General features: G+C 45.4%; 1 protein-coding gene across 5 annotated transcripts in view; it reads left to right on the top strand.

Annotated features, from left to right (window-relative positions):
• The window catches only part of FHOD3 (formin homology 2 domain containing 3), a 489,898-nt gene that overhangs the window by 446,075 nt on the left and 30,392 nt on the right, over positions 1–13,431 (top strand). For all 5 annotated transcript variants that reach the window (XM_061170499.1, XM_061170498.1, XM_061170497.1 and 2 more), the window contains 4 exons: positions 922–1,041; positions 1,787–1,948; positions 7,333–7,523; positions 13,198–13,390. In XM_061170499.1, the coding sequence (XP_061026482.1) occupies positions 922–1,041; positions 1,787–1,948; positions 7,333–7,523; positions 13,198–13,390 (666 nt within the window). The remainder of the gene's footprint in view (positions 1–921; positions 1,042–1,786; positions 1,949–7,332; positions 7,524–13,197; positions 13,391–13,431) is intronic.

The following is a 13,431-nucleotide window of genomic DNA, read 5'->3' as shown; positions in this document are numbered from 1 at the left end:
AACTGCTATATTTGACTCCATTCGAGAATCAGGCAGGGCTGAAGAAGCCTAGAACTGCTAGGGTGACATGGTTGCAGAACTAGTCAGCATGTTCAGGTGAATTTTCTGGAGAAAAGTGAGGTAACTTCAGGGAGAAAACAGGTCATTGAGTCAGCCTTGGCTGTGGACTGGGAGGGCCTGCCTAGCAGAAGCGAGGCTGGAGAGAATGAAGCTGAAGCTTCTGGCTTTGGGGTCCATGCCTGGGGAGAGCCTCAGTGAGGACGCTGAGGTGGGGGGTGGTTACAGAACAACAAGACAGAGGGAAGGGGAGACCGAGGCCGTGAGGCTACAGGGCAGGCTAGACACCCGAGAGAGTGGGAGTTATGAAGAAAGCTGGAGTAATGAGGACGATGGCCTTCTAGAAAGTAACCCAGGCCAAGAGGTGGCCAGCCACAGAGTGCCTAGAGGGGAGGTTAGGAGACCTGGGTCCAGGGACAGTGAGACCACAGTTTCCAGTGTCATCTGCCTGGGAGGAGAAAGGCAAAGAGGAAGACTGGTTCAGATGCTGAAGGAACATGCAGGTGAAGAGTTTCATAGACATCAACCATGGTCAGAAGAGAGAATGGGAGGAGAATATGACCTGAGTGTCCTGCTTGAGCTTGGGAGATGGGCAGGAACAGGGGAAGACAGAGCAGATGTGACCCAACCAAGCTCCTGTGAGCCACAGGTACCCAGTTGGTCTCCACTGAGGAGACTTTGGGGCTAGACTTTCTCCTGCTGCCTTTCCGCTCTTTTCCACACCTGGGAGCATGTGCCCATCACATGGGATTGCCTTATACTGGGAGAACTCCACTGGTAATGACCTTGTACAAAAATTAAAAAGAACAAAGTAAAACCAAAATTTATGCTATCACCTTCTTCTAACTTTTTTTTAATTGAAAGGAAGTGGCAGAACCACTTTTGGACCTGAAGGAAGGAATAGACCAGTTGGAGAACAATAAAACCTTGGGCTTTATCCTGTCTACTCTCTTAGCCATTGGGAACTTTCTAAATGGAACTAATGTAAGTCTTTCCCATCCCTTTCCTCACAAAATCCCTGCCCTTCACAAAATCCCTGCCCTTCACTTGCCAGTGGAGGTCGTACCTCTGGTCCTCCAAAGCACAATTGAACAAATAATTTTTGTGTTTTTTGGTGAAAATCTAGAAGTTTTGTCCTTAAAATATCAGGGCCTATTTATTCAAGCCTGTATCTTGCTATAAATAAGAAAACTTAGACAAATAAGCACTTTATTCCTTATGAAGCTTGGCTCCTCCCAAAATTGACTTTGGAGCTATTTTCTTCTACCCTGTTTTTTTCTTTTTCTCTTTTTTCCCCTGAGCTTATCACTTAAATATGTGTACTCATACACATTATAAACAAACTTTTTTGTCTGTTTTAATGGCCTATCTTCGGCCAGGAAGTAGAAAAACAGCAGGGAAGGGATTAGGGAAGTTGTAGATACCTACATGGCAGAGACCCCACCCCCTTCGCCCCATCCCAGCACCCTGATTTAGGAGCAGAGCCCTGGGATAGTCTGTGGCTGATGGGCGTGGTGGGAAAGGGCTGGAGGCTCATTTTGCTCTCAGGGTGGCTGGTCCGTGTGTGATCAGCTAAGGATGATGGAGCGTGTGGCCTGAGATGCTTCAGTCACAAAGGAACTAAATATTGGGCTCCTTCAAGAGAGCATTGATTCTAACCATTTGCGCCTTTCTGAGAACCTGTGTGAAACTTGTTCTTCCTGTCTTTTATTTAATGTTCCCCAAACAGGCCAAAGCGTTTGAGTTAAGCTACCTCGAGAAGGTTCCAGAAGTCAAAGACACCGTGCACAAGCAGTCACTTCTCCACCACGTGTGCACCATGGTGGTGGAAAACTTCCCGGACAGCTCTGATCTGTACTCAGAGATTGGGGCCGTCACCAGGTCAGCCAAGGTATGTCTGTGGCTCGGAAGAGCAGGCGCGTCTGTCCCCAGAGGCTGGCTCTGCATCAGTCATCTCTGCGGAGCCCAGGCTCTGTTAACTAAAATGCCCAAGTAATTCTTGCACCCCCTGCTCTAGAGTTTGTGAATAAAACTCGTCTCATGCCATTTCTAATGGACTTTTGAGATCATTTTCCCATCTCTGGTTCTCTGTCAGATTCTTTCCTGCTGAGGTATGTGAAGCAAGCCTGCCATCCCAGTCAGTCCTAACCCTGGCGTCCCCTGTTCAGCTGCGTTACTCACCAGGCTGGCTTCTCCAGAGCAGTGAAATCACCCAGCTGGTTTTAGGTGGGCAAAAATGTGCAAAAGTTGCAATTTGGCTCCTCCTCAAACTTCCATAGGACCCTGCAGTGAGGTGTGGAGCCAGGAAACTAAGGGCACGCCTGGCCCCCTGACCCCTACAGATTGGCCATGCCCATGATCTTACACCGAGGGAACAGTTTTATAGGGCTGTAAACAGCATAGAGCATTGGCCCCTCAGCTGCAAGCTCTTAAACTTAGTGCAGAGTTAAAATCTTCATGAGCTTATGGTTTAGTCGTAAGAGCTGGACAGCCAGCTGCCCCTGCTGCAGGAGCATCCCTAGGGCCAAACAACCCCAGAGGGATCCCAAACACAACAGAACTGGGAGATGTAAGGGTCTTGGAAGCAACAGGGAACTCACAGGGAGGGGCTTCAGTAGGGCCAGGTCAGTGTGGAAGAAACTCCCAGAAATACAACCCAGCTGGGGAGCTGAAAGCAGAACAGCGTTTAGCTCTGAGACACATTGGAATCTAGTGTGAACATAGGAGAGACTATGGTGGGCAGAGGGGGGAAAGGGCTTTGCTAGGTTCCCCTTCAAGGAGCTTTCCCTCTCTCTGCCTTCCCCCACAGAGCTGGCTTGTGGGGACCTGGGGCCTGGGACCCTTCTTCACCTGTTTCAGGCCAGCAGCTGCCAGGTCCACTGAGCTGGGCGCCCTGAGCCAGCCTGACGGTGGCCCTGCCTTGAGGCAGAAACAGGCAAGGCCAGCGATCCCGCAGCTCTGAGAGTGGACAGACTTTTCTATTTCACAGGCGCTCTCTCTGTATTTACTCTGTGCCAGGCACTGTTCTGAAGTCTTTAGAAATATTACGTCAGTATTCCAAAAGCCCTTCTGAGTGTCCCAACGGGGGTCTTCTAGGTGCCCCATGAGCGCCTTCTCAGAAGACAGTTTATTAGTAATAATTCTTGAGATAGAGTCTGCCTATAATTCTTGAGACAGGGCTTCTGGGTCCCCTTCATTTGGTCCTGTTTCCAGAACAAATCAGTTCCCTTTTTACAAATCAGTAGTGCTTTGTTCTTTCCAGGGCCTTCTGCTGGGTGGAGCCTGCTTGTGATGAAAGTCGCCCTGGCCTAGGGGCCCTGACACCAGGCTGGCCCCCAGTGACTGCCCTGGGCCCCCTCAGTATCAGGCCTTTCCTTGCCTAAAGACTGGCTACACAAGCCAGAACTGCAGGTAGCTTCTCCCCATTAACCTCGGCAATTACGAAGGATGACTATTGACCCAGGTCCATGTGACTTACAACAGGACGCCAAGAGGGCATCTACCACTACTTCCTAGCCTTTACTCCCAAAGTTCTTGGGGGCTTTGAGGGGCTCTTATGTGTAGACACGTACAAAATCAGCTTCAAGGACCCCCAGCCCCAGCTGCATTCATTCCGTCCCCTGGTGTGTCACTTTGGGTGTCATCACTGCAACCCCCGAAGAGCAGGTTACTCTGGCATCTGGAAGAAAACTGTCCCACCAGGGCCTAGTGGAAATGAGTGGAGGTGGGCATAGCTCTGGCTGCTCCTAGAGGGGCGGGGGGGACTCACAGGCTTGTGCAGAGTGCTGACAAGTCACGTTAGCTTTCAGAGAGCGACAGTGAAGTGTGATCACTGACTGACCCCATGGCTTCAGGAGTGGAGGCAGGTGACCGTGCAGGCTCTTCTTCCTTACATTTTTACCTGCATGTATTAGTTATCTACAGCTGTGTGACAAATCACTCCAAAAGCTAGTGGCTGAGGATAATGTATTAGTTTCCTAGGGTTGTTGTAACAAAGTATCACAAACTAGGTAACTTAGAAAAACAGAAATAATTTGTTCCACAGTTCTGGAGGCCAGAAGTCTGAGATCAAGGTGTTGGCCAGGTCAGCTTCTCTTGAGAGAGAAATCTGTGCCATGTCTCTCTCCTGGCTTCTGGTGGTTTGCTGGAAATAACCCCAATCTCTGCCTTCATCTTCACATGGTGTTCTCCTTGTGTGTCTATGTCCAGATTTCCCCTTCTTATAAGGATACCAGTCATATTGGATTGGGATCCACCCTACTCCATTGCAACCTCATCCTAACTTAATTAATTACATCTAAAATGACCCTATTTCCCGATTAGGTCACATTCTGAGGTACTGGGAGTTGGGACCTCAACATATGAATTTTGGCAATAGGAAACATTATTTCATGAGTGGTTCTGTCTCAGGTTCTCTCCTGGGGTTTCAGTCAACACGTCAGCTGAGGCTGCAGTCATCGAAGGCTCGACTGGGGCCGGGAAGTTTTTCCCATGGTGGCTCACTCATCTGTTAGTTCTTAGAGAGAGGACTCAGTTCCTTCCCATGTCGGGCTCTCCCAGGGCTCCTTGAGTGTCCTCATGACTTCGCAGATGGCCTTTCCCCAAATATGTGGTCTGAGACACAGCACACAAGAGCTCCAGGCAGAAGCTCTTCCCCATTTGTGACCTAGCTTTTACATTCTATTTGTTAGAACCAGGTCACTAAAGCTGGCTCACATTCAAAGGGAAGGATTTTAGTCTTTACATTCTGAAGGGATGAGTGTCAAAGAATTTGCTGTTAAAGCACCAGACCACTCATACTGTGTGTTTTCCCTACTCCATCCCTTCTGCAGCCCCGGCTCTCGTCCCTGAGTTGGCCCGCTCCACCCCAGACTAACTTGATAAGACTTGACTACCTCACAGCACAGTTCCATGTCCTCCTACACACGGAATGTGGCCCATGTGGAGCAGTCCTCAGGAGAGGGCTTCCTGGTGAGGACTTCCTTCTCACAACAGAAGGCCAGGCCAGCTCTCTCCCTGGGGTGGAATTTTTTAGGGACAAACCTAGGCTTAAGGCATGGCGGTTGAGAACTTAGACTCTGGAGCCAGAGAGATGTGGGTTCAAATCCCAGCTCTACCACTAACCAGCTGTGTGCCTCTCACAAGTTCCTTAACCTTTCTGTGCAACAGTTTCTCCCCCATGAAGTGGGGCCAATTACAGACTCTGAGGCCATGAAGTAACTGTGAAGACTCAGATCATGGTGGTTTCGTCAGCCCCAGCAGGCAGCCAGCTGAGGCAGCCTTCTAGCTCTCCTCAAAAGACTCTACATTAAGCTCCCTCAAACACCTTTTGGTCAAAGGCTCTCCACCTGGTTTCCATTGGCAGTGAGGTCACTTTTTTCTGCCACTACCTTTAAAGGCTCACAGTGGATTCTCTTCCCTGAAAACCATCTCTAACGTGGTTTCTGCCCGACTGCTCTGTGTCCACTGCAGTGCTGGGCAGGCATCACCTGGTTAGACTGTACCAAGCTGCTCAGTACATTCTGAGCTGAACTGAAGTTACTACACTTATTAAAGTTATTACAGATATTGTGGATCAAGGTTGCTGCCAGATGCAAATGAGGACAGATGGCGAAGCTATGATTAGACCTGTTACAATTGGCATCAAACCTCCTAGACCTCTTAGATATTATGTGTCAATCCCAGACCATCTGGAACCCTTTCTAGGCTTATTTTTTGAACTATTCAGTCCTTCTTTTCGAAACCTGCATTCCTTTTTCTTTCAGGTAGATGCCAGATTTTTTTCTCAGCTCCACTGTGTCATAGGAAAATGGAACTTTTCTAATCTGGATCCAGAATTCCTTTGTTTTCAGGCAAATTATTTTTCTCAAAGTCCCACAGTGCTCGCCGCTTACCTGAATCCCCAGCCTCTGCCTAAACTTGCCTTCTGTTTTTGGCACCATAGCACCCAAGAAATCCAGGACGTGTGAAGTCTTGCCTGGCCCCTTGGGCATCTCCTATGCTCAGCATATCTTCATCCTGTCTGGATTCAACTTTTGTTGACTTGGCCTCCTCCATTGTCTTTCTCAGGGTGGGGCTGGAGGTCTGAGGTCACTCCAGCCAGTCGCCTTGGGCACTCACCTCCAAGCCTTGCTCTCGTGACCACAGTCACGGCATCTAAGCGATGGTGGCTTACCTCTCCCCACCTTCTCTTTCTCCTCCTAACCTTTGTTTGCCAGGCTCTTGCCCTTTCCCACCATCTCTCACTCTCCATCCACCTCAGTCCCCTCCCTTCAGCTCACCAGTTTATCTATTTCTTCCTCCCCTCCTAGTCTTCTCAGTTTCTTTCCCCTATCTCACATCTCCCTCCATTAAATACCTTCAAGTGTATTATTTCACGGCTAACTCTCTGATTCCCATAGTTTTTAGTCTAGAAATTCTATCAAAGCATTCTTTTAGAAAGCTTCATCTCAGTCCACTTTAGTCAATCCAAATTGGTCCCACTTCCCGAAGAGCAAAGTGAATGTTCTGTCACATCTGTTCTTTGCACACATGGTTTGCATCTGTTGGCAGATGGGATGGACCACACACCCTGATACTCACCCAGACACAGAGGCCTGGTGGGTTCTGTACATCCTCAGTGCTCGGTGATCACCTGTCTGTACTATGAGCCTCCTTGGGAATAGCAAGTTGGTCTCTTTCCGCATTGATCTTTGTCTTCTTCATACCTGGGAGGGGGATTGGCATGCACTAGTTTTTCCCTGAGTGTTGTTTGAATGAGAGAATGAATGGATAAACAAAGTAATTTGTCACACAGTGTAAAAATGATCATGGTGAAGAGAAGCTCTGGCTGCCCCTTAACTGGCCCCAGCATATCAAGGCCATCCATGTAGGACTATGGTGCATTCCTCCAACCTCAAGTGAAATATCTAAAGAAAAAGAGAGCTCTGAAAAATTTTATGAGACATCTGCTCAGTTCATCTTGTACTAGATTCCTTGATATCATGTTTTAATTTACAGTTCCCGAAGACTTTCTTAAGATTTCTTTCCAAATACGGCAAAAAAAAAAAAAAAAAAAAAGGTGACACTTGCGTTGAGTTCATTTGGAGAAGTTTTATCACTAAATAATTTGATGTCAAGACATGTGGATAATTTTTAGGCCATAAATATGTTTGTATTTCAAGATGTAAATTGGGTTTTGATGTTTGTTTCTTCCCAGAGGCAGTTCGGTTTCCTGGGTCAGGTTGATGTCCGGTTATTTCATTGCATTTGTAATGTTCTCTCGCTGATTTTCAGGTTGACTTTGATCAACTTCAGGATAATTTATGTCAGATGGAAAGACGATGCAAAGCTTCATGGGATCACCTCAAGGCAATTGCAAAACATGAAATGAAACCAGTTTTAAAACAACGAATGTCAGAGTTCCTAAAAGACTGTGCAGAGAGAATTATAATTTTAAAGATTGTCCATAGAAGAATAATTAACAGGTGAGTGGATTGAGGAGCTTATGCAAACATCAGTAAAACGGCATGTTGAAGATATTCTGCAAACCAAGATCTGAAGGTTAAATTTACTAACATCGTCCTGTAAATTCTTGGTACATAGCAAGTGCACCTTTGATGGACTTTTTTGTTTCATGAGTACTTAATTTTTCTCAAACACACACACACACACCAATGATATGATGCCGTTGAATCTTGAGATGGGAAGGAATCTCAGAGACGCTGTCATCCAAAAATACTACTCGATCAGGAATTGCATCTGTAAGATCTCTGGCAAGTTGGCCCCTGCATCTTTGCATCTGCCTGAACAGTTCTGCCTACAGAAAGTACACATCCTTGGAAGGAGCTTGACTTGTTAGGAAGGTTCCTTCCTCATATCAAGCACAGCCTGCCTTCTGAGACCTTTCTCTCATCGATTCTCGGACGGCTGCTCTGTGCTGCAGCCCTCCTAGAGACAGCCTGGGTCCCACCATGGGTCCCATCCTCTGGATCAGCCTTCCTTCAAGTCCCAGGATCCATGAGGACCCTGGGAGACACAGCAGTGATGTGTCAGGCCTTGCCTGACTACAGGGAGGCTGGCTGGGGTCTGGGACAGCTCCATGGCTGTCCAGGGCCATCTCCCTTGTAAGCGGTGGCAGCACCAAGACTAGGTCTTCCAACTCCCCAGGTCAAGCCATTTCCTACTAGGCATTCCCCACTTTCTTCTCCTTTGTCTTGTCACAGAACATGGTTGCAGGTCCCTCACCCTGCCCTCTGGGTCTGTGTGCTGTGTGCTGGGCCTTGCACCTTGGTGAGCAAATGTTCAGGCCTACAGGCTGGGGTTTCCCTGGAGCAGGTGCTCTGATAACAGACCCTCTGAAACAGGCCTCCTTGCAATTCTGTTAAGGGAGCCCTCCCTTGGGGTCATCTAAACCACAGGCTTTCCCCAGAGAACTGCTCTTCAAGCCCACTCCCACTCTTGTGCTTGAGTACTTTATTATTATTTTTAAACAAATGTGTGGTATTTTCATTTATCCCTGTGCATTTCACATTTTTTATTATTTTTTTCTCTTTTCCCCCCCTCCATCCTCTGTCTTTCCTTCCTTCCTTCCTTCACCTTTCTTGAACCCATACAGAACTTTTAAAAAACCTCATTCTCTTGTCTGCCTGTGAGCCCTCTCTCAGCTTGTGTCACGTGCTATTTGGGTGATCATACCTCCTGGGTCTTGATCCAGACTTTTCTGGGTGGGAGGTGGTGAGGTGAGTCTTTAAATGTTAGACTGGATAGGAATAAGGAACAGAATCTTCCCTCCAGGTTGACAACTAACCATTACTCAGTACTTTTGGAATTTAGTTGTTCAACTGTAAATCCCCCTCCCTGTACTTCATCTGGACCTCACAGCTGCCTTCTGGGTAGGAGGATCTTATCAGAGATTTTGTCAAATTTCTTACTACAAGTAAAGTACACCCTGCTTTTAACATGGTTAAAAAGGGGAGGCAGAGAGTGTAAGCTGCTTTGGCCCTCCATGCTTTGTATGATACAAGCAATTTCCAACTTAAAACTACTCAAATAAACAAATAGTTTCCATTTGGAATGGCAGGAAACTGGAGCAGTTTTATGAAAGTCTTGTAAAGCTATTATGCCTGGTCACAGTAACCATCTTATCCCAGACAGTTTAAGACTCAGTTTGGTGATATATCTGTTCCTTAAGCTAGTGTGTGTGTGTGTGTGTGTGTGTGTGTGTGTGTATGTGTATGTATGTGCATATATATGGCACGTGCGGATATGTATATTATGCATATGGTGTTTGCTCTGATTGTCCTTTTCTCCCTGGTAAGCTGGTTGCCCAGATGCTGGTTGCTCTTATGTGACCTGGATCCCTGATGCTCATTATTGGACACCCACCTGGCCGCCCACCTTCTCTGCTCTCCTCTGTCATGGAGCTAATGGGGCAGGTGCTTCCAGCTCCCTTTCCTGTCTGATGCCAGTGGCCCCTCTTAATAAAGGAGCAGAAAAAAGAACTTAGACAATTCTCTTTAGGCAAAACCTGACTTTCAAACTGTTGCCCGGCTAAGAACATCTTGTTCTGGATGTCCAAACCTGAGATTAACCTGCCCTTCTGCGTTGCTGCGGTGACAGCCAGTTCCACTCTGTGGATGTACAAACCGACTTGCCAATTCCCATGGAGTCACTGGGCTGCAGTTACACCGTGGCAGGCACTGCAGAGGGGACCAGGTGAGAGTGGGGAGAAAGGCCTTCCTGGGAGGCACGGAGAACTACAGCAAGGACCTGGCATTCCTCGGGCAGAGACAGGCGGAAAACAAGCGAACACCCACACACTGGCTTCCCGGTGCCCCCAAATCCACCCCTCCGGGCCAGACACCCTACTCAGTGGCACACATGAGGAAAAGGGCGGAAGGTGGAACATATCAGAGGTGTTTGGCTTGTGCCTCACGACACTGATGAGGGGAACCAGCCCCTCCATAACCATAAGACCTTCTTGTCATGTGTTATGAAAGTTACAAACTCAACTAACAAAAATCCCTTAAAGGCATACCCACTTTGTTCTTCTGAAGGAATGCCTCAGTTTCTTTCCTCTCAAAGGTACATCTGAATCTTTTTTCAGGTGTGCATTTTACTTGCTGCTTATTACTCCCCTGTTTACAAAATATATACAGTAAGTCACCTACATACAAATGAGTTCTGTTCCGAGTGTGCGTTCCTAAGTCCAGTTTGTTCGTTAAGTCCAACAGAGTTAGCCTAGGTACCCAACTAACACAATCGGCTATATAGTACTGTACCGTAATAGGCTTATAATACTTTTCACACAAATAATACATACATAAAAAACAAACACAAAAAACAAAGAAAACACTTTTAATCCTACAGTACAGTACCTTGAAAAGTACAATAGTACAGTACAACAGCTGGCATACAGGGGCTGGCACGCATGTTCGCATCTTTGAAAGCAACTTGAAGGTTTGTATGTAGGGGACTTACTGTACTTGAATCATATCTCCAACTTATATGTTAAGATTGGATCCCCTCTAGATATAAACAATGTTCTGGAAAGCAGAGGATAAGGAATCTTGAGTAGTACTTATGTATAAAAGAGGACCCAGCTGTGGGCTGATTGATACTCCCTTGATTCCTCTTACACACAGATCTTGAGTAGTGATAAGTGGCAATACATGCGTATATTACACTATCCTATCCTAATATATATAATATCATGCCATATCTCCAGTATATAATGTCAGGTAGTAATAAGAGCCAGGAAGAAAAATTAAGAGTGTAAATGGGATAGGGAGTGATAAGGACATGCTGTTTTATGTAGGGCGGTTAGGGGAGGCTTCTCTGAGGAGGTGATATTTGGGCAGAAACTTGGGTAAGAGAGCCATCCAGGCAGCTGTCTGTGGCAAGATTGTTCTGGGCGTAGGGAAGAGCTAGCACTGGATGCCTTGTTAGGGCCTGTGGTCCTCCCAGTGGAGTGGCCACCCCGCCCCTCCTTAGAGTCCCTGCAGGCTCTCAGCTCAGCTGTGTCCCCCGAGGGTCCCCTACACACCACACTGGGGGCCTGAGGCCCTGAGGTGGGCTTGTTCAAGGAATCACCAGGAGTCAAGTGTGTCTGGCGTCCTAGACAATGAGGTCAGAGAGGTAGCGGGGCCAGTTTTGTGTGGATACACCACATATTGTTTATTCATCTGTTGATGAACATTTGGGTCGTTTCCACTTTTTGGCTATTGTGAATAATGCTGCCATGGAATTTGTGTAGGTTTTGTGTGGACACATAGTTTCATTTCTTTTGAGTATATGTATAGGAATGAAATTGCTAGGTCATAGGTTAACTCTGTGTTTAACTCTTTAGGAACTGTGTCTTTTCAACCACAGCTGAACCATTTTGTGTTCCCACCAGTACTGTGTGAGGGTTCCAATTTCTCTACATCCTCACCAACACTTGTTATTGTCTGTCTTTTTTATTACAGCCATTGTAGTGATTATGAAGTGGTGTCTGAATGTGGTTTTGATTTGCATTCCCCTAATGACTAATGGTGTTGAGCATCTTTTCATGTACTTATTAGCTATTTGCCAATAATCTTTTTGCAAAGGTCTGTTCAAATCTTTTGTCCATTTTTATTTGTCTTTTTAGTGTTGAGTTGTAAGATTTATGTATATATTCTGGATACAAACCCCTTATCAGACATGATTTGCAAATATTTTCTCCCATTCTTTGGGTTGTCTTTTCAATCTTGAGAGTATCCTTTGAAGCACAAAAGTTTTTAATTTTGATGAAGTCCAGTTTATTTTTTTTCTTTGGGTGCTTATGCTTTTGATATCATATCTAAGAAATCATTTTCTAATCCAAAGTCATGAAAAGTTATACTTTATGTTTTCTTCTGAGTTTTATAGTTTTAGCTAGCATTTTTGGTTTTAAACAGCATTTTTTATCCCCCTTTAAATGCATGTCATATGCTTTCCTTTAGTATTCTTCACAAAAAGAATAAGCCACTGTCCTTCATTTGAAAAAGAAACCAAACCCCTATTCAAGCTGTACAAATTAGAGTGATCAGAAAAGTTTTTTTATACAATTAGTGGTATCAGTTATATAATACTGTTTATTCTACATAAAAATTATCCTCTGTCTCCTACTATCTTCTTTCTCATTTCCTTAATAACTAAAAATTGGGAACTTCTTTACTCATTTAATTTCTTTTCCAAAAGTTTTAAGTAGATAGAATCCAGTAATTTTTAATTTATATACTAAATAGCTGAAATAAATTGATTTAGGGCTGCTTGTTTGGTGTGTCCTAATTAAATTAAGATTGCATATAATATTGCAAGAAAATATTTCAAAATATTTACTTATAAGCATCTTTTTACAAATCATGAATTAACATGTTATTCAAAATATGTTCATGTCAATTCCACGTATTCATTGAAGTGAGTTCCCAAAAAATTGCTAAGCAACATTTCTTTATCCCTTATTCAGTTTTCATATGATCTAGAAACTGTGCAATATTTTTCTTAAAATAGTACTTCATCATTTTTCTTATAAAAGTGTTACACACCAGTTTTGGGACTTCCTGATGGCGCAGTGGTTAAGAAAACGCCTGCCAATGCAGGGGACACGGGTTTAAACCCTGGTCCGGGAAGATCCCACATGTCGCAGAGCAACTAAGCCCGTGCGCCACAACTACTGAGCCTGTGCTCTAGAGCCCGCAAGCCACAAATACTGAAGCCTGTGCACCTAGAGCCTGTGCTTCGCAACAAGAGAAGCCACCGCAAGGAGAAGCCCACACACTGCAATGAAGAGTAGCCCACGTTCACTACAACTAGAGAAAGCCTGTGCGCAGTAACGAAGACCCAATGTAGCCAAAAATAAATAAATAAATAAATAAATTTATCCAAAAGAAAAAGTTTTACACCCCAGTTTTAAAATACATTAAAACACAGATAAGCACGGAGAAAAGGTAATTAATCTCCTGAAATCCCACCACCTCTGTCAGTGAGAAAGTGAGTTGAACTTGATTTCTGGTTGCATTTTCATTCTTCAACCTCAGAGCCCCAAGAACGAAGAGCAGTGTCTTTGGCTGATTGTTTTTTTACTGAAAGTTTTCAGGCAACTGATTTTTGTTCCTTAAACCTGAAGCCCTTGCCACCATTGTTTCTTCACTGCAGGTTCCACTCCTTTCTGCTCTTTATGGGTCACCCACCTTATGCGATTCGGGAAGTGAACATAAACAAGTTCTGCAGGATCATCAGTGAGTTTGCACTGGAGTATCGCACCACCAGGGAAAGAGTTTTGCAGCAGAAACAGAAACGGGCCAACCACAGAGAGAGAAATAAGACCCGAGGGAAGATGATCACTGATGTAAGTTTCATGAAACGAGTTTCTTTATTTCATTTATTCTG

This window comes from Eubalaena glacialis, chromosome 15 (genome assembly GCF_028564815.1).
Source record: "Eubalaena glacialis isolate mEubGla1 chromosome 15, mEubGla1.1.hap2.+ XY, whole genome shotgun sequence".
NCBI lineage: Eukaryota > Metazoa > Chordata > Mammalia > Artiodactyla > Balaenidae > Eubalaena > Eubalaena glacialis.
Note: the sequence above shows the minus strand (reverse complement) of the source record. Positions and strands in the feature narration are given on the sequence as shown.